The sequence below is a fragment of the Tachysurus fulvidraco genome, chromosome 17, assembly GCF_022655615.1.
Source record: "Tachysurus fulvidraco isolate hzauxx_2018 chromosome 17, HZAU_PFXX_2.0, whole genome shotgun sequence".
Classification (NCBI taxonomy): Eukaryota; Metazoa; Chordata; class Actinopteri; order Siluriformes; family Bagridae; genus Tachysurus; species Tachysurus fulvidraco.
Window position 1 is genome coordinate 23,189,727 of NC_062534.1, and position 26,177 is coordinate 23,215,903.

Here is a 26,177-nt window from a genome sequence, read left to right on the forward strand (position 1 = left end):
AAATTGAAAATTTGAACCTGAGAAAACTTTGAAAATAACCATAATGACGTCTCCATGATACAATAATAATGATCAAAGCAAAGTTTTTCACTGTGGGGACATATCTTTATAAGTGCATTATAAATATTATTAATATATTATTAATATTATATAATAATATTATTGTGTCCCCCCCTTCAAAAATTGCTCATGAGAAATTTTATATTTATTGTCCCCCCCTACTGTTAAATGAAATTTACGCCCATGACACTGGCTGACCATGTAGATCAATCCCTGGCAAGTTGACCACCAGGTGATGAGACTGCAACCAGGGGTAAAACATCAGGATTGACAAAGTAGCTCCGTAAGAAGAGACGATGAAGCTAAGAACTTGGAACACTGCTCTTGAGTGGCATATATAGCTCGACAGAGAGAGAAAAAAATTTACCATATTGCATTAACATGGAATAGACTAAAAACTTTCCCTCTTGTGAGAGAAACAAACAAATCCCATTTTCACCCCAACTTGACTTTTTACGTCTGTATTTTGAACATTAACTTTACATTTCCCACAGTAGACGTGTGAGAAGTGGATAAATCCTCCAAGTCCCGAATTTTATATGGAAAGACTGTCAGGAAAATAAATTATTGCTAGAACGATCTGGATCGGGTTGCTAACGAATCGTCGCGAATAATTCAAACGGATTTCTGGTGCAAATTTCTCTCGTCGACGACCTATCATCACTATCGCTTTCCTGTGACGCCATTTGATTACCTACTGATAACTGTGCAATGGGATCTAACCCTATGCTTTACATCTAGCTATAGACGGTGATGCGGCGTTGCTTTAGTCCTTTAGTCCGGCTCTTTCGTTCCGGTAGTCCTGGTTCAGCATCTGCACCAAAGTCTGTGTGGTGTGTGTGTGTGTGTGTGTTTCATAGGTTGTGGTTACAGTTTGGAAAAGGTCTGAGTGTGATGGTTAAGGGTGCACGTGCTTTTGACTGTATGCTGTAGGCATTTTGATGGTAAGCACAATGACTGTTGACGTAGTTAACGTCTAACTATGTCGCCCTCTAGAGGAATTCTCTTCGAATCGCAGCACAAAATTTGTTTTTATTTCTTTTTTTTAGAAATGTATCCCATGATGCATTGCTCGTCCAACGGCTTCAGTCAATTCAAGTATCAGCGCACCGCCGGTGTGCGTGTGTGTTCCAGCGTGAACGTGTGTGTTCTCTGGTTGTTATTGAGCCGCTTTTCAGGGACCTGTTGGTTGCGGAACGAACCGATTCCTGAACCGATCCATACCGGTGCGTTCAAGCGGTCGAAGACTCGAGTTTTGGCCTCATGCTTCGGAATGTTTTCCGGCCTGTAACGGGAAGCAGAAGGTTTAGGCGCCAGAATCGTAGCTTTACTGAGGCGGACAAGCAACAAACACAAACACTGTTGTTGAATGGATTTGGATTCTGGACGAAACGAATCAGGAGCGATGGGAGAATCTATGCAGCCGGCAACACCGAGTCGGCACGAGAAAAGCCTCGGATTATTAACCACTAAGTTTGTCACACTGCTGCAGGAAGCCAAGGATGGAGTGCTGGACCTTAAAGCTGTAAGCGTGACGTTAGCTAGCTGGCTAACAGGCTAACCAGCTAGCATGCTAACGCACTAACTCACTCATTAGCACGCATGCTAACTCACTACATTACTCTATTTATTATTATTATTTTTAATAGATTTCCCTACTCTCTTCGTCGTTGTAATTTCGTGTGGAAAATATCAGAAATATTATTTTACGACGTATTTGTTTTCAAACGTCACGGTAAAAAAAAAGAAATTGGTCGCGCTCCAAACGGCAGCATTTATCCTCGATATGCGCCCCTTGATCGCTAATAAAAGAACGGCTCGTGCACCCTATCTAGTGCCCTAGATGCGGTCTGTGAAGCGATTTGAGATACAGCCCGGAAAGTTGGCTGCTAGATTGTAGATGGATGCTTTGAGAAAGTTAGTTTAAAAGTTAACATCAAAATTAGCCATAAATTATTATTATTAAATCTAAAGTGCGAACATTGCAGTTGTTAATTGTTAATGTCATCCGACGAAAGTATTTTTTTAAAAATTGTATTTAAAATAAACGTTTTGTAAAATAGAAAAGTACAAAGTATTTATTTAAAAACATTTTTTTAATGGATAAAAACAAAAACTTTCAGAATTCACATATAAGTATTATATGTGAAATCTGAAAGTTTTATATTATAAAAATAAGTTTTTGCCCCTTTATGCGCATGCGCACTGCTTTATAATGCATTTGTACTTTGCAAAGTTTCTAAACAAAATAAATTAATAATAATAACAACACAGGACACGAAGCTGCAAAGACTTGCTTTTAGATTAACTTTATTGTTATCATGAAAGAAGTGCAGTGCAGACCCTCTGGTTTTACACCAACAACAACAAACAAACAAAAACAATCATACACAAAAGATGCAAAAACACAATTGCCAGTTATTTATTTATTTATTTATTTTCCCTTCACGTGCAGCAGAAATATCCAGAGAGTCTGCTTGAATTTATAGCTCATATAAATATAAATGCTGTAAATATCATCGTGGTTTGGTCTTCGGTTCAAATCTCCACAACGTGTCACATGTCTAGTGTTACAGCTCTATTCTTTGGCTCGGTGAAGCGACCCATGTCTACAGAAAGCTCTTCGGTTTTCTTTTTTAACAGCCGAGTCGATTCGGAATCGGATCGATTGCTCGGAAGCGACCGCGACGAGTCGCTCTAGGTTGAGTTCTTGGTTGAAAACACCCCTTAGTATTTGTTTTAACAGACTAAACACTACATATGAGAACACCGTTAAGGCGTAAAGCTCGTTAACGTAAAAATTACACAACAGACACAAACTACCGAAACACAACCATCAAGAACGCTTCGCAATTTCATATGTGTTTACTGTAAAACATAAAAGATGACTGAAGTCATTGAGATGGTAAATGAGTGATTGTGTGATTTTCCTGTCCAATCCACTTGTTTTAAAATTTCTGCCCTTTCTCTTAAAGTAGAAAGATCCTCGACTTACGAACACTGTTTCTGTGCTTCTTTTTACCAGGAAAATAAATAGCTGGACATACAACTGCATGCCGCAGTCATACGAGATAATGATCATTTCTAAATGCATGAGTGCTGTGGCATGTCTGTCTCTCTCTCTCTGTCTCTCTTTCTCTCTCTCGCTCTCCTTTCATTCTCTTCATGCCATGGTTTGTATTATTGTTCTCTCGCTCTTTTCCCTCAGGCTGCTGATACGCTGGCCGTACGGCAGAAGCGGCGGATTTACGACATCACCAACGTTCTTGAAGGCATCGGGCTGATCGAGAAGAAATCAAAGAACAGCATTCAGTGGAAGTGAGTGAAGAGCGTCGAAGCTCACCAGCAATCTGAAGCCTTTGTCAGGAATAAAAAAAAGCTGTGCCTCATGCTCTTATAAGAAACTAATCAACAGCAAGGAAGCACGTTAAGTACGAATACAGACTCGGACGTCGGTTATTTTCAAATAACGGCGTGCTCCGAAGTGTTTTATAGTGTCTTAAAGCACACTAATTGAAGCTCCGAAGCTGGAGCTGAGACCAGAGGCTCCTTCTATACAGCCATAATAAATAACATCTCACAGAAAACCGCACACGTTTTAAAGATCTAGTCACATGGAACGTTTGCTGCTGTTACAGAAAATTAATTATCGGCTCCTGACCGATCAGATAGGAGAATTAAACCAGCGCCGTGTTTGTTTGTTTGTTTTTTTTTTTAATTCTAGTAAATGCGGGACTCTAATCCGTGTTAAATTATCGTGTGTCTGTGCGTAGAGGCGTAGGTCCCGGCTGCAACACGAGAGAGATTGCCGATAAGCTGATCGATCTGAAGTTGGAGCTGGAAGATCTGGACAGGAGAGAACTTGAGCTGGACCAGCAGAGGGTCTGGGTGCAGCAGAGCATCAAAAACGTGACCGACGACTCACAGAACAGCCCATATCCTTCTCTCGCTTTTTTCCTCCATCCCGGAGATCCGTGTCGTCCGGCTTTCTCGTTAAACCGAGCTCGGTCTCACCTGCACCTGGTTCCGTCATGGGCTCAAGCAGGCAGACTAAAAGCCAAATAATTCTCTAAAACCTTTTTACGCAGAAATGATTTATATGTTTATTCTATATTGTGTAGGCCGCATTTGAACGTCGTTCTGGCTGAATATCACTTGCTGTAAAAAGTTAACGGATTGTCAACGAGTAACAAAAGGCTGTAGTTGCTTTATACCAGAAAATAATATTAACAACAAAATCTTCCTGTCAGTTTGTACCATTCAGGTCTTGAATGTCATTCTGAACCAACATTCTGTTTTCCTATTTAAGCTTAGACAAAAAATTATCAAGAGTAACTCCCCCTAGGGCTTTCGAGCCACATGCACCAAATTCGGATATGTTATAGAACCTGGTCTGAAGTTTGTTGCTTTTAATTTTCTAAGTGATCTGAGTACTGGTACTTCCGGTACCGGGTCTCAAATTGGCCTTTTTTCCCCATAGACTCCCATTATAAACTTTGGAGGTTTATAACTCGGCAAGCTTTCGAACTATCTACACCAAACTCGACCAGCTCCTTTCGGTTGTCCGGCAGCCCCGCCCCCAAAATATGCAAACTCAAAAAACTTTTTACAACATGAACATGACATATCAAAACACTCAGAACACCGAGGGGAACTTCCTCACGGGTATTCTGATGACGTCACATGCTCGTCTCCACTTGCCTCCAAATGTTTTGGCACCCTAGCTTTCTGTCCTCTTGCCTCCAAAAATAACACTGATACTTATGTCCACTCGCCTCCAAAAAACAACGGCCTTTGCGAATACTTGCTTTGTCAAAGCCAACATCAAAGTCGTGATGCTCTATTTTTTTTTTTTTTACTATAATTCCAATATTATATTATTTGAATAGTTTGCATGACACTGCATGGAAGAGTTAATGTGTAAGCATTTATCTTAATTAAATTCTCCGGTAAAAGTTGGCACATGGCTACAAATCCTTCATGCTGGGGTAAAGTAAAAAAGCGTAAACTCTGAATTTTACTCGTGTGAAATTAACGTACTGAAAGAAAAATCGCGCCTCGTCCAGCGCAAACGCCTCGTTTGTCCATCGGGAAATTATCTAAATTCTTTACATTGTTTGTCGGAGCGTTTATACAAGAAATGTAGTCTTCGTGAAAATCCGGTTCCTGACGTACATATTCACTAACACGAACCTCGACTGAACCGTAAACGCGGGCCTGTTCCTTCTTCCTCACTTGCTTCTAATTTGCAACCTCACTGGTCAAAAGGGTAAAAAAAATAAATAAAACATACCCCGTGTTTGCGATTTGAGGAAAAAACTCGCAATCACGAAATCCGTAGCATCCTTAACGAGACACACTCTGGCCTACGTGACGCATCAAGACCTCTGCAACTGCTTTAAAGGTAGCTCTTTATTCTGTCTTTCTAGACGCTACGATTGTGAAGGAGAAAAAAAAAAAGTCACTCGCTGAAACGTTGTCATCGGCTGCTGACGATTTTTTTTTTTCTTCCCGCCTGCAGGTGACACTCTGCTAGCGATCCGAGCTCCTTCAGGCACACAGCTGGAAGTGCCGATCCCGGAGTCTGTAAGTTTCGGCTCTTTTTCGCAGCTCTGCGGTTTCACTTTGAATCGAGTCACCTTTCTTGGCTCCTTGAGCGCCGCTCGGTGCATTAACAGCAAATTCCGTCTCTCGTTCAGGTTGTAAACGGACAAAAGAAGTACCAGATCCATTTGAAAAGTTCCTCAGGCCCGATCGACGTTCTCCTGGTCAACAAGGACCCGGCCAGCGCCTCTCCGGTCGTGTTACCTGTTCCCCCTCCTGAGGACATGCTGCAGAGTCTCCCAGCATCCTCGGCCTCCGCTCCGTCTGCACCCGTCGCAGTCGCGCCCACCAAACCTGCAGGCATCAGTACAACATGTACACCTGTAAACATCCAGAGGTCCACAAACACGGCCGCTACAGGTTTCACACCAAACTCTCATGTTCTCAAAATCAGTAAACAGTTTTGTTTGATGTTTAGAGCGTTTATGTCTAGTACAGTAGCGTTGTTTATAGTTTAAGCCGGACGTCTGTGTCGTCTTGTTAAATTATTAGCTGTTAGTTACATGGAAAAGCAAAACCACCCCCACCACTTGGTCTCTCACTCTTTCTCACTCAGTACCCCCTCTTTCTTTTTCTTTCTTTCTTTCTTTCTTACACACACTCTTACTCTTTTGGTCTCTCTTTCCTTCTCTCTCTCAGTACCCTTTCTTGTTTTCTTTCTTTTTCTCTCTGTCTCTCTCTCTTTCTCTCTCCCTTTCTCTCAGTACCCCCTTTCTCTCTCTCTCTCTCTACCTCAATCTCTTTTGGGCTCTCTGTCTCTGTTTTGGGCTCTCTGTCTCTGTTTTGGGCTCTCTGTCTCTCTTTTGGTCTCTTTGTTTTTCGCTTGCTCTCTCTTGCGTGCTCTCTCTCTCTCTCTTTCTCTCTCAGTACCCCCTCTTTCTTTTTCTTTCTTTTTCTCTCTCTCAATCTCTTTTGGTCTGTTTGTTTTTCGCTCGCTCGCTCGCTCTCTCTTGCTCTCTCTCTCACTCTCTTACTCACTCACTCACTCTTTTGATCTCTTTCTCTCAGTACCCCCTCTTTCTTTCTCTCTCTCTCTCTCACTCTCTCACTCACACTTTTGGTCTCTCTCTCTCTCTCTCTCTTTTCCCCTGTCAATCACGGTAAACAGAGGGTTATAGCATAAGCTCTAAAAAAATTAAAAAGGAAAAAAATAAAAGTGAAAGGAAGGAGTTTTTTTTTTTTTGTTTTTTAATTAATAAATTATATCTGAAAGTGTGGCGTTTTAAAATTTCTTAAAACATTCAACGATGCCACTTTAACATCACGGCTGCGAGCATCCTGTCATCTTGCCGTCGCTCGAGACAGAAACACTCGCCTGCTCAGTGTAAAAATAGCTCAGGAGTTCTGGTCTAACTGACCGATGTACAGGAAACGTCTGTGCAAGCAGACTTTGTGCTTCAATCTTTACTGTGGATTTGGTTAGGAATTACAGATACTCAATTGTTTGAGGAGTCAGAATCAGAACTTGGGTATTTAAAACTCTGATAGAACATCGACATAATGTTTCCACTGACGTCGAACACTACGCTAACAGACAGTGGACAAAATTTGACTGTGTTTGTGTGTGTGACAGAAGCCCACAGCACGACCCCCTCAGACACACCGACCAATCAGAATCCAACAGAGGACAGCCAGCAACTTCAGTCCTCAGCCTCGTTGGACAGCAGCTCATCGCTTCCAGAGTCCTCGGCCGTGTTTGAACCGATCAAAGCGGATCCCTCCGAGCGTGAGTCTACATCGTGATTGTTTTATTATTATTATTATTATTATTATTACTACTACACCGGTGAATAACTAAACAATGTGAATGTTTGTATTTGCTGTATTGTTTTTTCTCTCGCTCTTTTTAGTTTTTTTTAAATACTTTTCTTTTTTTTTTTCATTTGTTTCACATCTTTGTAGTGCTGGATCTCCCCAAAGAACTTTCAGAAATGTTTGATCCTACAAAAGGTGAGCCTGTTTTCATCTCAGCCTGATAGATTAGTGTCCTAAAAAGAAAAAAATATATATGTGTGTGTGTGTGTGTGTGTGTGTGTGTGTGTGTATAATACACCAAAGAGCCTTTACATTACCGCCCCAGGGCTTTCAGTCAGTAGATTGTTCGGTGTGAGAATCGGAGAAAAACGTCAGATTTATCAGAGTTTGATGAAGGACAGATTGTGATGGCACGGCGCCTCTGACCTCCAGTCTCTGAAACAGGCGTGTCATGTAGGTGGTTCACGTGCTTCTGTAGTCAGTACATTTCAAAATTGTTGGGTGCACGGATGACCGTCGACAAACCGTCGTCCACGGCTTGTCGATGCGAGGTGAGCGGAGACCGTCACGCGCCGATCACAGCAACCGCAGGGCCGCAGAGCGATTAAATCATCAGCAGCAGCAGTAACAACAGCGGAGAACAAGGCAATGTGTTAGTGTACAGTTCATCGCAGCCTTCTGCATATGGGCCTGTGTAGCTGACCCACACTGGTCCCCTTGCTAACTGCATGCCATCGAAAACAAGGCATGAAAGGGAAGGTCATCAAGATTGTACCTGGTGCGTCACTCGGACGGCCGAGCACAGATACAACGATTAACGACAGAGGCTACGGCACCCGGATGCACTGTTGCATGGACGCAGGCCGGAGATGCCAGTGTTAGGCGATATTTTTTGGGACGCTTTTTGCCTCATTACTTTCAGGTATCTTAAACATCATTGTGGACCAAGTGAAAACGTTCATGGCATCCGTGTTCCCTGTCGGTGATGACGGCTACCATCAGGATAATGTGCCACGCCACGCCGCAAGAATCGTCAAGGAGTGGTTTGAGGAGCAATTGGTGAATTTCTGCTAATGCCACAGCCTCCAAATTTACCTGACACACAATGTACCATGAACTGAAAGACCTGCTGGTGACATCGTGGTACCAGATACCCCAGGAGGCCTGTCGGTGTGTGGTTGAGGTTCCACAGGGTATTAAGTAGGTGGTCATAACATAATGGCTCATCGGCATATTATTAGTATTGTGATTTCCCATGATGTCAGAATCATTCTCGGGGAAAATTCCTCATCATTCCATCTGGAAAGCTTTCACATAGTTATATAGCTAAAACTATAAGATACCAGATCTCCATGTGGTCTGTTCTACGATTTATTCATATATTTTAGTAAAATATTAATATAAATAGCTAAGAAGGATTATTTTGGAAAATTTAGTAGACACCTTCGTACCCGACACGTTTTACCCAACACGGGTCTGAAATGTTAGTCGTTGCTGCTGCATGAACGAAGGCAGCAGTGTTTATTTCTGTTTTCTGTTTTTGTCAGAAATCATGAGTGCAGATCTCCTGGAAGAGCTCATGTCATCAGAAGGTAAAGCCTGCCACGACCCAAGCCGTCTGTACACCGTTTACTATTAAAAACACATCATCTTTTATAAAATATCCACCAAAATGTTTGACTTTCAAAGGTACAGGTTTTTTTTTTAAATCTCCTCTTGCAAAGTACGCTTTTATTTCTACTCTAATTAAATTACGTACCTAGAAACTTTTTCCCCTATTTATTTATTTTTTTGGAATTCAAGCTCACTTTTTTGACTGAATTTATTTACAAAAATACAAACGATATTTTCATTTTATTATTATTATTATTATTGTTGTTGTGGTTGTTAATTCTTTCTTCTTAATGGAATTTGGATAAACGTGTGAAATCTTTCTCTCTCTCTGTTTCTGTCTCTGTTTGTCTCTCTCTGTCTGTCTCTCTGTCTCTCTCTCACTTTCTCTCTCTGTGTCTCTCTGTCTCTGTCTGTCTCTCTCGGGCTCTGTGTCTCTTTCTGTCTCTCTCTCTCTCTCTCTCTCTCTCTCTCTGTCTCTCTAGTTTTCTCTCCACTCCTCCGTCTCTCACCACCTCCGGGCGACCACGACTACATCTACAACCTGGACGAGACCGAGGGACTGTGCGACCTCTTCGACGTCCCTATCGCCAACCTTTGACCTCCACACGCACGCGATCAGCGTCGCGTCCCCGTATTTAACAAAAAAGAAGCCCGTCTTTCATTCCGAAAGGCCGAGCTGCATTTTAGATCCATGTGAATAAGCTGATTTTATGTGTGTGTATATATAGAGTTGTACGTTTTGTTTCGTTCTTGTTCTTTCTTTTTTTTTTTTTTGTAATATCCTTTTACTCAAAGCTGCGATCTACTGAAAAGTGGCACAGAAGGTTCCCGCGCTTCACTCTGTGCCTGACACAAAGCTTCACCCGTGAACACAGGATCCCGGCTTCCTGACCTAGGATGAAGGCATTGTTTTGGGACTTTGATCAAATACACAATCAGGAACACCAGCAGGAACACCAGCTCTACTCCCTGACCTGTCTTTTTATTTTTTTATTTTTGTTTAAAACCGGCCTCCTTTTTGCTGTATAGGTTTCTAGATTTTCTTTCCCCCAGTCGCCACCGTTCCCATCACGTCCGTCTTGTAAGCCATTTTAACAACCTCGCCTTATCATAAAGGCACACCTGAATCTGTTTTATGTCAGTAGTGCACATCAGATATTATACAGCATCTTTTTTCTAATTCAAATTATTACAGATCTGGAAGCACATTCGACTCCTGAGAAACTCCTCGGCGTTTATAATTAACTCGATAATCCGTGACACAAACACGTCACATCGGTATTCCCACATTTCATCATTACATTACATCAGACGTTACCCACAATTCCATTCTGCCTGTTAATCCTGGCGCTGCTTCCGACACCACAATGCTTTTTTTTATTTTTTATATTTTTTGACTCCATCACCACATTTACATTTATTCATGTCACAAAAAAATGTCTTTCATCCAAAGCAGCTGAAGGTCGACGGCCTTCGCTCAAAGACTCAGCGACGTCTCAGCAGTTCCTCTCACGACCCTTTGGTCTTTCAGCGAGAATTGTGACTTTTTATCTTTATTTTTTTTTTTTTGTTCGTTTCTTATCCGGACTTCATGAATTAGCTTTTAGCCCAGAACTAACTCCGGACTTTGACGCACGTCCGTCAGATTATATGTATTAATTCTGCCGACACATTTCGTGCATAAACCGTTCCTCATCTGTTCTTCATTCGCTCGTATATATGTATATGTATTTCCAGTCATCGTAGCTAAAATGTTTGTGTACGCTCACGACTTATGTAAAGAAGGACAGCGCCACGTCTTCGTCTTCTCCGTCTGTAAACGGTCCATCACGTCTCCTCTGGGACCGAATCGTTCCCTATTTTTAAAAAGAAAAAAAAAATTTATCGCTTTTAGCCGAAGGATATTTTTATGGTTGTACACGTCATTATTTTTGTACAGGATAGTTAGACAGACGAATACGGCATTCACAAAGCAGATGACGACTTTTTCCTCCTCCGACGACGACGCGGTCACCTCCACATTCGCACTTTAAGGCAGTACGATCACTCGGGTTTCATTCGTCCACTTCTTTCTGCTGGACGGAGAGCTTCAGTTCAAGTCCAGGGAAATTTCTACAGCCTTCAGTTTTCTTCTGTCTCGACGCCATCCGCTGAGGTGATTTGTAACGGAGTCGCCTGCTGGCTTTTCTGTGAAAGAAATAAACAACAGTTTTGTAAGAGCGGTGTTCTTTAATGAGTCAGTCTGCTTCAGGCTTTCAATCCTTTTTCTTTTTAGACCACTGGGTTTCATTTTTAAAGCAGGATGTGACTCAGATACCTGAGAATCAGCACTGTGATGGAGCGGGACGGAAAGAGCAACGCTGCATTTTCAGACCACCTAAGGCATAAAACATTAGGGGACGTGCTGTTGTAGGAAAACGTTAACTGCTAAGTCGATTATTTTTCTTAGAATGGCTTGAAAAGTGGTCTTTATTCCTTGTGTATCAGATCATGTTGCTGTTGGAAAGGGTTACCTTTTAATTTATTAAGAAATAACATGAAATTGTATTTATGGCACTTCCATTAGTTATTTAGAACTAAAATTAGTTCTTTATTTCACTTGTTTTAGAGAGAGAGCGTGAGAGAGGGGTTGACTTGTGGGAATAATGTCGATTATCTCATTACGGTGCCACCTGTAAGGGGGGGTGATGTATTTGGCAGAAAGTGAACATGAGTTCTTGAAGACGACTGGCTCAGAGCATCTGCAGGTCTCGTGTTATGTTCATGGTGTACGGGGGTTAACACCTACCAAAAGTGCTCCAAGGAAGGATGTCCAGTGAACCGGGGAAAGGCTTGTGGCGAGTGAAGGGTACCCTGTCTGCTCGGATCCCAGACAAGAGCCACTGGAGCATGCTTTGTTGAAAATGTGAATGCTGGCTCTGAGGGAAAGGTGTCAGATCAGTGAAAGTGAAGTGATGTACAGCTAAGTACGGTGACCCATACTCAGAATTTGTTCTCTGCGTTTAACCCATCCAAAGTGCACACAAAAACACACACACCGTGAACACACACCTGGAGCAGTGGGCAGCCATTTATGTTGCGGCGCCCGGGGAGCAGTTGGGTTCGGTGCCTTGCTCAAGGGCACCTCAGTCATGGCAGGCCCGAGACTCGAACCCACAACCTAAGGGTTAGGAGTCAGACTCTCTAACCATTAGGCCATGACTTTCACTGTGTATGAAGATTGGCCAGAGCGCCCATGCTGACCCTGTGTACACCATCATACGCACCTACAATTCACAGAACTGGACGATGGAGTGACAGAAGAAGGTGGCCTGGTGTCATTTTTGTACTTCATGTGGACGACTCAGGTGCATCAGATACCTGGGGGAAACGATGGGACCAGGATGTGCTCTGGGAAGAAGGCATGCTGCGAACGCTCTGGGTAACGTTCTGCTGGGAAACCTCGGCATTCACGTAGATGTTACTTTGCGAAGGATCCAATTATTTAAACATTGCTGGAAGACAAACATGCCCCTTCATGGCAGTTGTGTTCCTTATAGACGGCGGCCTATTTCAGCAGAACAACGTCCCGTACCACACCGTGAGTTTGGCTTGAGGAACATGACAGAGTTCTGAATTTCCCAGATCTCGAGCCAGTCTGTCATCTGTGTGATGTGTTGGACAATCCTCACAACCCACAGACCTTCATAAGGCTGCGTCATGTCTGTCTTGTCCTTATAACCGGGGTGTTTGATGTGTTTGATAATCCTCACAACCCACAGACCATCAGAAGTCTGCGTTATGTCCGTCTTATGTGTCCTTATAACTGGGGTGTGTGAGCTTGTGCACGGTAGAGAAACAAAGACGAAGGCGGACGTGTTTCATCTTAGACCTCAGCTACACTATATCTCGCTTACTTCATGTTCCTCATGAGTTATTTTTGTTCTACTCTTTTTTTTTTATTTCACTATCAGTAGTGAACAGACTAGTGAACATACACGTGAATGTTGCTAAACTTTAGCACTTCAGAGAAACCACATCATTTTTTTTGTTTTGAGTTATTTTTGTTCTACACCATTTCTTTTACCCTGAATGTGTTTTATTTCACTATCAGTAGTGAACAGACTAGTGAACATACTCGTGAATGTTGCTAAAACTTTAGCACTTCAAAGAAACCACTTCAGTTTATTCATTTATTATTATTATTTATTATTATTATTATTTAAATGAAACCAGAAAACAGAGCTAAACTTTTTAGCCGAATTCAGAGACTTTGTTCTCGTGTTGTGAAAGGATTGCACTCTGAAATGGCTGATCGGCTCGGGCTCGGTCCCAAACCGCACACTCCTGTACTAAGTAAATAGTACGCTTCCGTAGAATTTGAGCGGCGACGTACTAATTCTCACTTACTCTTTAGTACAGAAGTGTGCGGTTTGGGACGCAGCCCGGGTCTCCTTTCCCTTAACTGCGGGAGGGACGCTTTTTCAACCCGGAACTGGGAATGTCTTAAAGGCGGAAGCTCAAATATCTCCTCAGTCCCTTTATACACGCACTACCTAGGAAGCTTCTATAGCGACTTAGGGACCCTATCTAGTGCACTACGTGTTTAAATCGATCTCTTTTTGGAGCTTAAACCCGAATTCTTACTCAGAAACATGTAAGAAGTGTTATAACACGTACGAAGCGTTTTGCAGTGTTGGGGGAAAAAGTATTTTTTTAAGGATCAAGAGCTCTAATGTGCAAAGTTTTGGTCTGTCACCAGGTAAGAAATGCGTTTAGACGAGTTTTAGCACACTTTTGTGTTTTGTTTTGTTTTTCTTGCTCAGGAAGATTCATTAGAAATTAAATATTTATTGGGTTTGTTTTCATTTTGTATGAGTTCATTTTTCCCAGTAGTTAAAAAAATAAAGTAGGAAAAATAAAATGGGACAATTTCTGATTATTGCATGTGTTTGCTTTAACATAATAATAACAATAATAATAATAACAACAATAATTATTATTATTGTTGTTATTATTATTATTATGTGTTATAAAACAGAACATTTGTTATAAAAACATTATTATAGGTTATTAAATGTTTGTCAGTTCCGGGTAAAATTTTCTGAACCATTTCCGACTTTTTGGTGAATTAATTACCGGTTAAAAGAAGTGTGTCATGTTTCTGCTGTGATAGAAAGTACAAATAAATGCACTTAAATAAATCCCTGTAGACTATCAGAGAAATTGTTTAACTTTCCTATTTTAGTTTCAGCCCCAAATTCAACACACACACACACACACACACACACACACACACACACACACACACACACACACACACACACACACACACACAGGTGAGCAGGTTCAGTTGTGTTCATGTTTTAAACAAAATGGATGTAAGGATTGTTTTTGGCATCCAGATCAGATTATTCTTGATTCCTATAATTAACAACTGTTGTAAAGTGGATTTTTTTTTTTTTTGGATAGAAAAGTCAACAACAACAACAAAAGACAACCGTAGTGGTTATAATACACTACTGTATGATGGAGCGAGAACGCAGGCTGGGACTGATTCTTTCTATTTCTGACATCTCTGATCAGGTGCACTATGACACGACGATAGGACAGTTTACTCACCTATGACTTCCAGAAAGATATTTTTGGTACGCTTTGAAATTTTGACGTGTTTTGGAACAGAACAAAGACGTGTAGGTCTAAAAGGAGGTGAAAGCTAAAAGTGACGTGACGTACGGCTAAGTATGGTGACCCATGCTCAGAATTTGTTCTCTGCATTTAACTCATACAAAGTGCACACACACAGCAGTGAACACACACAGTGAAGCAGAGGGCAGTGGGCAGCCATTTATGCGGCGGCTTCCGGGGAGCAGTTAGGGGGGTTCGGTGCCTTGCTCAAGGGCACCTCAGTCGTGGCCGGCTCGAGACTCGAACCCACAACCTTAGGGTTAGGAGTCAGACTCTCTAACCATTAGGCCATGACTTCCCAAAAAAAGTCTGGGAGTGATGACAGCGCAGCCGTTATGTGGTATCTGCTGAGGGCTGCGAGAAATCATCTGATGTATCGATGACTATAGAATTCCTAACTGCCCCCAGAGTCACAAGATATCTGTGTTGGGCTTTTATGAAGTAGGTTTCCATGGCTAAGCAGTTGCCCACACCTCAACACTTTACTATCTGGTTGTCTGATGGATGATTCTGGGTTTGGTAGATGTCAGGAGGAGAAAACACTAACAAGTGGAAAGCGTTGAAGGATATGGTGACCTTTCAGCACAGCTTTACAAAGGGTCCAAAAAGATCAGTGATCACGTTAGAGAAGATCAATCCCTGACCTCACTCATGCTGGTTTAGATGAACAAGCACAATTTCCCTTCTGCTTTCCAGAAGAGTGCAGGTCCATAAGCATTATAATGGACATAATGGTGGAATGGGATGTCCAATAAACTCCTGTAGATGTGAAGGTCAGGTGTCTACATACCTCGGGTCATATAGTGCATGTTAAAACCTCTAATCACTTTTTTATTTTTTTTTTTGGTTTAAAACACATTACTGGAAGTTTTACTGGATGTTAAATGATGTGTCGATACATAATGACTTCCATATAGATATGTTCACATATCATATGATATTTTTGTCAAATAGATTCCCTTTACTTTAAAAATAGTGCTCTATATAGTAAGAGTTGTAAAACGTTTGTTCCTTTTGTACATACAGGAAATGTCATTAGTCTTTTATCTTCATTTATCTACAGACAGTTCAACTTTTTTTTAGAAACCTCTTGTCGGTTTTTTTTTAATACCTGACTGAATAAGAGTCGACTATTTTTGGTGAGCAAAATCAAATTAACTGATTCGTGGAGTCACACGAATCGATGGATCTGACTCCACGAATCGATGGATCTGACTCCACGAATCGATGGATCTGACTCCACGAATCGATGGAACCGACTCACTGAATCAAATGAACTGACTCACCTAAAAAAATGTTTCCATCGCTGCTATATAGTGAATAAAGTGGCAGGTTATATTGTGTGCAATATACAAATATGCCACTTTGGACACAATCAATATTTGGAGACCGATCTGCTGCAATGCATTGTGAGATTTCAGGCTGCATTTCTAAAATGGGAGTTCACCCTTATCTGTGAACAGGATGTGGCAGATAGTGACTTCAAAATCACTTTGTCACTTGGAATGTTACCTGTAGGTAGACAAATGTTATACTAGAATGTTTTACAAAATAACCAAAACCATGAAAAATGTCTGGAAAACATCTCCTCTTCTTCCTCTGTTCAGTCACTGGAGCGGGTTGTAGTGGGTGCTGAAGTCAAATGATGAAAAATAAATTATAAATTGTCCTAATTTTGATCTCCACTCTATGTATGTATATATATATGTGTATATGTATATACACATATATATACACACACACACACATATATATATATATATATACACACACACACACACACACACACACACACACATATATATATATATATATATATACACACACACACACACACACACACACATATATATATATATATATATATAATGTGTGTGTGTAAAAGAAACTGTGTGTGGTGTTTGGGGCAGGCTGTGGTTTTGGCATAGCTGAGGTGTGTGTGTGTGTGTGTGTGTGTGTGTGTGTGTGTGTGTGTGTGTGTGTGTGTATACACTGGTAAAACCACAGACACTTCCTACTGACCTATGCACTAATACAGTTCTGCATGTGTGCCAACACTTCGTTCTTTCTTTCTTTCTTTCTTTCTACCTTTCTTTCTGGCGTTTTTTCTTTCTTGCTTGCGTGTGGGGAGGTTGGAGTGGATGAGTGTGTCTCCGGGTTGGGAGCATGCAGCAGCATGATAGGAATGAAGTGGAATGAGGCCTAAGAAACATAAACTCATTATTCTGAGCCCTGACAACCCCATTCCGCTCTCTCTCTCTCTCTCTCTCTCTCTCTCTCTCTCTCTCTCTCTCTCTCTCTCTCTCTCTCTCTCTCTCACACACACACTCTCTCTCTCTCTGTGTCTTTCTCTCTCTCTCTCTCTCTCTCTCTCTGTGTGTCTCTATCTCTCTCTAAGGAGCCAAATCAATCGATCTCTTCAGTCAAGCATTTTTGCAACTTAAAAGTTTAATACCTGCTAGATATTATACATGCTGGTTAGATAACAATGCAGGCCTTTATTCCTGTGGATAAACCTTGCAGAACCACACCCACTTCTTCTACACCTTAACGAGTGTATGGGGTTAATGAGTGTATAACTCACTATGGATAAATTAAATATGTCACGTGAGTGGATACAGCTGGAACAGTAGTCTGTGGGGTTAAATACAATCATGCGGTTAACCCCCCTTCTCACACACACACACACACACACACACACTTCCTTCTCTAATGCGAATTTCAGGGAGAACTGTGAACCCGGAGCTGTTACTCATCCTGTCCACACACACGGAGACACTTGAGTCTGTTTAACAATTTAGCTGGGGCTTCTGTTGATAAAAGCCTGAGCTGTGTGCGTGTGTGCGTGCGTGCGTGCGTGCGTGCGTGCGTGCGTGTGTGTGTGTGTGTGTGCATGCGTGCTATATACAGCATCTCCTCGATAGGTTTCTATGCTTCCCATGTTGACAGTTCAGATAAACTGAGCTCACAAGTTCTCCTTTAAAAGAGGAAGGTGTAAAGTCGCTCTGATTTTCCATGTGTACCGACTGCCCACTTCCCTCCTGATCCGTGTTTCACTTTCAGCACGGTTCATAATTGTGGACCTTACATTTTTTTTTTTTTTATTTTTTTTTTTTAGTCTTTGTAGACGTCGAGTGTCAATCTGTGGTTTGTAGCCGAGGTTCTAAATAATAATCTATAAATATGCTTGATATGCAAATGTAAAACTCCCAATTGCTTTCCTGTCATCCCAGATTCGAATAATAAATAAACGGTAAATGTTATCATAACCAGCGAATTTTTTTTTCTGCTAGGTTGTTTAGCGCATTTTATGGCCATGTTGTTATACTGCAGTCCCTTTCCCTGAAATCACACTTTGAAAGCTATGCTCTGTTGAATCCTCGAATCTGATTGGTTAGGAGATGAATTCATGTCATACGGACACGTTAACACACTCCAACACACCTTTAATAGGTTATCGTTTCCATAGCAACACTTTCCACATAAAACAGATTTCTATAGGAAAACCTGTGAATGTTGATATGGTGAAGTTTTCAGTAAGGACATAAATCAGTTCCTGTACTCTTTTTTTTTTTTTTTTTTTCCTCAGAGTTTCAGGAGGACACGCATTCAAAATGCCACAGCAGAAGGACATCGTGAAGATCGCTATTCAGATGCCAGGGGCGTATCCTCAGCTCATTCAGCTGGATCAGGTGAGGTCAGGCGAGATGTTCACACCGAAAAAATACATCTGAGCTGCAGGAGCATGTTCTCCACATCCTGTTTCAGTGCTGAAATGCTCCGCCTCCGTTCGGTCGTCTTTCTTCTGGAATTTTCCCAGCGGCTCCAGGCTTCAGGTCGTCTCCGTCTGCGTCTGGCCTCGCCCGCTTGGAATGGGGAAGTGGTGCTACTGCATCATGGTGCGGTTTCCCTAACAGCTCTGAGAACATGTGCTGCTCAAAGTAGCTACGTGTGAAAAGATGAGAGTTTTAGAAGAAATAATCCTGCTTTCTTTGTGTGTTAGCATGAAGTTTCTCCCTCAACTTAATCCCCTCAACTTCAACATCAAAATGTCGATTTTATAAACAGAAAAAAGATAATAATTTGTTTGTCATGGTTTATTTTATACCAGAATAATCTTAAACTTCCTGTTGTACAGATTAATCACACTAATGTACAACATTTCAATATTAGCATTTTTGGTTTGGTTAGCGGTTTAATTAGTTTGTTTTTTTGGGCAATAAACTCTAAACTAGCTCTAGGATAATTATCTAGTTTTGCTTTTTATTAACATTAGCTTGATTTTTTCAAAATTCCCTGATTTTATACTCTCTAAACTTTGGCTACTTTGGAACGTTAGCTTGTTTGTTGTTGTTGTTGTTGTTGTTGTTGTTTTTGCCAATATCTAGCATAATTAGCTAGTTTCGGTTTTCAGTCATTATTGAATTTTGCTCTCATTTATACCGTCTAACTTTAGCTACCTTTAGTTGAGGAGATAAATTCAAACTTTAGCTGGTGTTATTTTGTCATATTCTCAAGCTAGTTTAGTTTGGAATTTATTGTGTAATATTTACTTGTTAGTTGTTTTTTTTCTTTTTGGAATACAGTAATCCCTCGCTACTTCGCGGTTCAAGTTTCGCGGCCTCAGTGCCTCGCTGATTTTTCAAAAATATTCATCGAAAAATAAAAATAAAAATGGTTTCCCAGGATGCCAGACAAAGAGAGAAACTTTCTCAGAGGCTTTGTACATACCCACGGGCACTCAGACAAGGCACACGATTGGTTCCCGGCACGAGATCTGAGCTGATTTGGCTGCACATCATCGCATCTTCTCCCAGCTTCTTCCCTTGTTGTATCTCGCTACTCTCGTTCACGCTGTCAACTGTGTCTCGCGTATTGTGTTCGAAATTAACTTTTCGTTAAGCCCTTACGATGCCTCCTAAGCGCCGTGCCCCTGCGAAAGATTCCTCTAGTGAGCCCAAGAGGAAGAGGAAGATGATGACCATCAGTGAAAAGGTCAAACTTAGGGCTAATCCTACTTCGCGGATTTTCACCTATAGTTAGGGGTTCCGGTCCCCATTAGCCGCGATAAATGGTTTTTTCTCTAAATTTTGTTATTTTAGTTAGAGTTATTTTATAATGCTAAATAGTTTCTTTTGTCTGGGAATATTCTCTAATATGTTTTATTTTGTCATATTGTCTGGCTTGAACTCATTTAGGTTTGGAATAACTTTGCCACGACGGTAAGATTTGAATGAAAACACTTCCCTAACTTTAGCTAGTTTCGATTGTACCGTGGCGTTGCTGCGTAATGTTTGCTAGTTTTGAATATTATCAAATTATAAACAGTCTGGTTTGGTTAATTTTATTCAAATTAGTTATTCGTTAGCTTAGTTATTTGTGTAATATTAAATGGTTTATTTTGTTTGGAAATACTCTCTAACTTTAATTTGGTTTTATAATATTCTACAACTTGAGCTAGTTTGGGTTGGAGTTCTTGTATAATGTTAGCTGCTCTTGTTTTGTGTGAATAGAATCTAATTTTATTTTTAGGTTTAGATTTGAGTTATACGTTAGATAATTATGTCGCTTTGTAGAAGCCAAAATTCTGTCTTCCTATTTAAGCTTAGACAAAAACTTATCAAGAGTAATTCCTCCTAGGGCTTTCGAGCCACATGCACCAAATTCAGGTATGTTGTAGATCCTGGTCTGAAGTTTTTTGCTGTTACTTTTCTAAGCGATCCGAGTACCGGTACTTCCGGTACCGGGTCTCAAAGTAGCCTTTTTTCCCATAGACTCACATTATAAACTTTGGAGGTTTGTAACTCGGAAAACTTTCGAACTATCAACACCAAACTCGGCCAGCTCCTTTAGGGTGATACTCTGAACAAAGCTTTAAATTGGTGTACCGACTGGCCTTTCGGTTGTGCCACAGCCCCGCCCCCAAAAGACGCAAAATCAAAAAACTTTTTACAACATGGACATATCATATATCAAGACACTCAGAACAACGAGGGGAACTTCTTCACTGATATTCTGATGATGTCACATGCTCGTCTCCACTTGCCTCCAAATGTTTTGGCACCCTAGCTTTCTGTCCTCTTGCCTCCAAACGTAACACCGATCGTTATGTCCACTCGCCTCCAAAAAACACCGGCCTTTGCGAATATTTGCTTTGTCAAAGCCATGACAAACTTTACAAATCTAGTTAGTTTTGTTTTGAGATGGTCTCAAATATTAGCTCGTTAGTTTTGTTTATTTTCGTGCTCTAACTTTAGCTAATTATTTTTGTGGTTATCCTCTGACAGTAGCTAGCTAGTAGCATAGAGGAGATATGTAGAGAGATTCTTTGCAAGCTGGTTTTGATTGGCCGTGAACTCTAACATCCTCTAGTTAGTTTCGCTTGGAATATTTTTAACATTTTCAGTAAACACCTAGATTAGCCAATCAGATTAGGGTTTCTGTTCTAGGCTCAGGGATACACGAGACCTCAGGAAACAGGAAGTGAGCACAAACCATTAAATGCTGCCTTTTGCAAAACGGTTACTTCAGAACTGTGTGATTCTTATTAAGACCTTGTAATAGCTTAACTAATCTTGTTGTGATTGAAATGTGTTGATTTAACTATGGAAAGCGTAAGGATTCCAGCATAATTATTAATTAGTATTTAATAATTACTAATTATTTTAATAATAAAATCATTAATTGTGCAACTGATGCGGTTAGACTCACACATGTACGTCTCTGATAGGAAGCTTAACTAGAACTGTGTGGCAGGAGTTGTGGGTTATTTATCACACATAATAATCACACTACTCGGGCCACATGGCCTCTTCTTTAACTAAACATTCAAACGTTTAGAATCTTCACTAAAACTCTGGACTCCATCTGCTTTATACAATCAAACCACCTGCCTAAACCTGGGCTGTGTGTTTTACTCTTGCTGTTAACTGCTAGTTAATCAGATTTCTGATGACAGGGAAGCAGCTTGACCGTGTAGTGTTGAGAAATGCTGAATATTTATGGCTCATTTCTTTTAAAAAAGAATAGACTAAAAGTATATAGTGTGAAATAGGTCTGTTTTCAAGATATGACTGATGGTTTTACAGAGAAAACCCCTAACCACAGCGTAACAATGAATTGAAGTAGGCCACTCCTCCTTTACTTGGCGTGACATAGGCCACACCTCCTTTACTTGGCGTGACAAAGGCCACACCTCCTTTACTTGGTGTAACAAAAGCCACACCTCCTTCACTTGGTGTAACAAAAGCCACACCTCCTTCACTTGGTGTAACAAAAGCCACACCTCCCTCACTTGGCATGACAAAGGCCACACCTCCTTCACTTGGTGTGACAGATACAAAGGCCACACCTCCTTCACTTGGTGTGACAGATACAAAGGCCACACCTCCTTCACTTGGTGTGACAGATACAAAGGCCACACCTCCTTCACTTGGTGTGACGGATACAAAGGCCACACCTCCTTCACTTGGTGTGACAGATACAAAGGCCACACCTCCTTCACTTGGTGTGACAGAAACAAAGGCCACTCCTCCTTCACTTGGAGTGACGGATACAAAGGCCACACCTCCTTCACTTGGAGTGACGGATACAAAGGCCACACCTCCTTCACTTGATGTGACAGATACAAAGGCCACACCTCCTTCACTTGGTGTGACAAAGGCCACACCTCCTATACTGTGAGGGACTAAAACAGAGGCCACACCTTTTTTTATTGTGAGTTACTAATACAGAGACTTCTTAAAGTTTTAACTATTCACAATCTCTAAGCTCTTTTCCTGTCAGATTCCTGAAGCTTCATTGAGTTTGCTATTGAGCTTCTCATCCTTTGTTCTTCGTCCCACAGCAGGATGTTTGCGGTCGTGGTTTGTGCTTTGTTACGATAGGAAATTTTTCTTTCCCCCTCAAAAGCTCCCTGATAAACTGCTCTTCTGCTGTGTTGACGGATTAAACCCAGGGTTTTCGCTCGGTTGACCGGCCCGTCGGCCGCAAATTACAGCCCACTGATTGGTCTACCGCACTACACTGAAAACTCTAATTCGTTTACCACATTGGTCGCCGCTAATTGCTGGGTGTCTCAGAATCAGACGGAGCAATAACGTATCTCCTCCATTTATTTTTATGCCTGGTTTTCAGCTCGATTGCAGAGCATAGTGAATTTGGGACAGACCCCAGATTTTGCAGATTTACAGGTTCTTTAGCTTTTAGCCTTCACGAGAATGAACATCTACTACAAATAAAACTACGTTTTTCTTTCTGTCTAAAAAGAAAAGTATGTGAGAGAAACATTTTTGTTTGGTGGCGGTTACTTTCGGTTCGCGTCCACTTTATCGAGGAAAACTTTGCCCTGTGAATTTATGCTCTTTGGTTTTGCGAACTAAGACACCTAGAAAGCGGCGTTGTGCTCGATTAGAAAACGTAGAAGCTGCTAATCGTTAATTAGCGCTCGCTTTAAACTTTTGACTTGGCTCATAAAAAAAATTGGGTTTTTTTGTGCCACGATTACGTTTTTTTTTTCTTTCTTCCTGCTAGGATTTTCTTGTTAGCGACACTAGCACCACACCAATAACAAGCTAACGCTATAGCTAATTCACGACACTTTTCTAGATCGTTTTGTTTTCATTTACTTTATGACTTTTCCTCCTGAGGTTGTTAGACACATTTGAAAGAATTTTAAATAGTTTTGAGGAAACTCTGTAATTGTCTGTCTGAGTCTGAGGGATCAATCTGCTCAAAATAAAGATGCTAATTTCACCCTGCAGCCTGATGACTACTTTGTAAAACCACAAACTACACTTAAGGACTTTGGTGTAAGCCTTGATCCTGGTCTGTTATTTAAGTCCCATAAAAGTAACAGCTCTAAATCTGTACGTTATCATTTGGGGAAACTTTGCCAAAGGAAGACATAAATTCCCTACATGATGAAGTGAGAAGTACAGGATTTTATAACCTTTAGACGTGCCTGTTGTAGGGCGAAGCAAGTTGGAGTGTTTTATACATACATACTTACCCCATACTTAGCTAATTTGCTAAATTTGAATATTATCTTGGAAATATTAAGCATTTTTGGTATTTGCTGAAACTTTTCTGGCCCAGAAAATATTTCCACCCGGTTTCAAATGATGTTGAACAGAATGTCAGCTTCTGATTAGTATTAAAATATAACAATTACAGACAATATAAATGTTTTAAAACGTCATTGTTGTGATAATAATGCTGTTAATCATGTTATTGGTGATGTTAAAGGTTTTAATGGTCTTTAGTGTGGTGTTCATGGTGTTGATAACGGTGTTGATTTTAATGGTTTTAATGGTATTGGATCTGGCATTAATGGTGTTGATTGATCAGGTGTAATGGTGTTGTTTTTAGTGGTTCTAAAGGCAGTGGTGTTAATGGCGTTAATGTTAATGGTGGTGATGACTGATGTTTTTTTAAACCGGTGTTACATTACTGGGTTTAATGGTATTGGCATTGTTGATGTTACTGGTGGTAATAATGGTTTTGTTAGTGGTGTTGGCTTTAATTATATTAGTGTTAGGATTATCGGTAGGGTTAATTGTTGACTGTTAATTACTCTATAATGATGGTGTTGGTGGTGTTATTAACGTGTTAATTATTATTGAATTATTATTCAATATTACTGTGCTGGTTTTAACAGTGTTGGGGTGTGTTTTTTCTGTGCTAATAGTAGCACCTTGGTGGTGGTAAATATATTTGGGTTTTTGTCAGTGGTGTTAATAGTAGCAATGCATTGGTGTTAATTGACTTATTGTTTTGTCAGTGGTGTTAATAGTAGCAGTGTGGTGGTGTTAATTGTGTTGGTTTTTGTCAGTGGTGTTAATTGTGTTGGTTTTTGTCAGTGGTGTTAATAGTAGCAGTGTGGTGGTGTTAATTGTGTTGGTTTTTGTCAGTGGTGTTAATAGTAGCAGTGTGGTGGTGTTAATTGTGTTAGGGTTTTTTGTCAGTGGTGCTAATAGTAGCAGCGTGGTGGTGTTAATTGTGTTGGTTTTTGTGAGTGGTGTTAATAGTGGCAGTGCAGTGGTGATAATGGAGCTGGTGTAAATGATACTAAGGTTTTTGTCAGTGATGGTGTTAATGGTAGTGGTAGTTTGTTTGTCTTAATAGTAGGTGTGTTAATGGTTTTGGTGTACAGGTTTTTGAAGCTGATTACATTAAAGCTGTGTTTATATTGTAACTTTTGTATAATCATTTCTTTCTGTTTTTATTGTAGAAAAAGCCTCTTACCTCAGTGATAAAGGAAGTGTGTGACAAGTAAGTGTCTGTGTGTGTGTCTGTCTGTCTGTGTGTCTGTCGGTGCTGGTCTGTGTGTGTGTGTCTGTGTGTGTCTGTGTGTGTCTGTGTGTGTCTGTGTGTGTCTGTGTGTATGTCTGTGTGTATGTCTGTGTGTGTGTACGTGTCTGGGTGTGTGTGTCGTTGTGTGTCTGTGGGGGTGTGTGTCGGGGTGTGTGTGGGTGTGTGTCCGTTGGGGGTGTGTGTTTGTGTCGGGGTGTGTGTGTGTCTGTGTGTCTGTGTCGGGTTTGGCGTCGTTGTGTGTCTGTGTGTGTGTGTGTGTGTGTGTGTGTGTCTGTCTGTCTGTCTGTCTGTCTGTCTGTCTGTCTGTCTGTCTGTCTGTCTGTCTGTCTGTCTGTCTGTCTGTCTGTGTGTGTGTGTGTGTGTGTGTGTGTGTGTGTCTGTCGGGGGGTTTGGCATCGTTGTGTGTGTGTGTGTCCAAGTCTCAAACATTCAGTATGAACGTGTTTAGTGTAATTAAATCGAGTGTGATTTTATTTATTTGTAATATTTTTTTAATATTAAAGATGGAATCTACCTGGACCAGAGAACTACGCTCTTCAGTATGCAGACGGCGCTCATACCTACATCACAGAGTCGGTCAGTCTGTATGTTCTCCTGACTTTAAGAACGTAATATAAACAGCGGTGTTAATCAGGAAAAAAGGAAATTAGTTGTGATTAAACATGAATATTCATGATCTTTAGTATCGACGCGTATATGTGTCTTCGCCAGAGTTCATAGTAATCAAATAAACGAATAACTTTCCCTACATTTCTGTCTTCTTCTATCTCACGGTGATTGTATCATGTTCTCTGTGGGTTTCTAGCTCAGCGTGTCTTCATAGCTGTGGCTCGTGCTCGCTGTGTGACTCTGTAGTTTGTGGTTTGTGTTGTAGAATCGCTTGGACATTAAGAACGGCAGCATTCTTCGTCTGACCAAGGCTCCGGTGAGCAACTTCCTCTTCCATATAATCGATGTGTTTGTGGTTTCGAGTGTTTGGGTTTTTATACTGTGTGTGTGTGTGTGTGTTGCAGAGCCGTTGTGCAGACGACCTGTTTAAGGGTGTTCAGAGTTCAGACCCGGATGTACGCTGCGACTCCCTGAAGCAGCTGGCCATCATCTCCACAGACGTCACCTTCGCTCAGGAGTTCATCAGCCGAGACGGACACTCGCTCCTCGTCCAT

General features: G+C 41.0%; 2 protein-coding genes across 2 annotated transcripts in view; both read left to right on the forward strand.

The window, feature by feature from the left end:
- The first annotated feature begins 1,122 nt into the window (after positions 1-1,122).
- Positions 1,123-11,250, forward strand: e2f4 (E2F transcription factor 4). Its single transcript, XM_027135881.2, has 10 exons — positions 1,123-1,585; positions 3,269-3,378; positions 3,834-3,995; positions 5,421-5,464; positions 5,582-5,646; positions 5,760-6,024; positions 7,238-7,390; positions 7,567-7,614; positions 8,967-9,011; positions 9,516-11,250. The coding sequence occupies exons 1-10, from the start codon at positions 1,430-1,432 to the stop codon at positions 9,629-9,631; spliced, it is 1,164 nt and encodes a 387-aa protein (XP_026991682.1). The 5' UTR covers positions 1,123-1,429; the 3' UTR covers positions 9,632-11,250.
- Positions 11,251-13,617: 2,367 nt separating this feature from the next.
- Positions 13,618-26,177, forward strand: part of elmo3 (engulfment and cell motility 3) — a 30,736-nt gene continuing 18,176 nt past the window's right edge. Inside the window, exons 1-6 of the mRNA XM_027135807.2 lie at positions 13,618-13,774; positions 18,290-18,392; positions 24,932-24,972; positions 25,518-25,590; positions 25,889-25,939; positions 26,028-26,177. The exon at positions 26,028-26,177 is cut by the window's right edge and continues 20 nt beyond it. Coding sequence (XP_026991608.1) covers positions 18,315-18,392; positions 24,932-24,972; positions 25,518-25,590; positions 25,889-25,939; positions 26,028-26,177 — 393 coding nt within the window. The 5' untranslated portion in view covers positions 13,618-13,774; positions 18,290-18,314. The remainder of the gene's footprint in view (positions 13,775-18,289; positions 18,393-24,931; positions 24,973-25,517; positions 25,591-25,888; positions 25,940-26,027) is intronic.

Coding starts and splice junctions, on each gene's coding strand:
- e2f4 (XM_027135881.2), top strand. CDS start 1,430: ATGGATTTGGATTCTGGACGAAACGAATCAGGAGCGATGGGAGAATCT. Junction 5,465..5,581: donor CCTCTGCAACTGCTTTAAAG/GTAGCTCTTTAT, acceptor TCCCGCCTGCAG/GTGACACTCTGCTAGCGATC. Junction 6,025..7,237: donor CACAAACACGGCCGCTACAG/GTTTCACACCAA, acceptor TGTGTGTGACAG/AAGCCCACAGCACGACCCCC.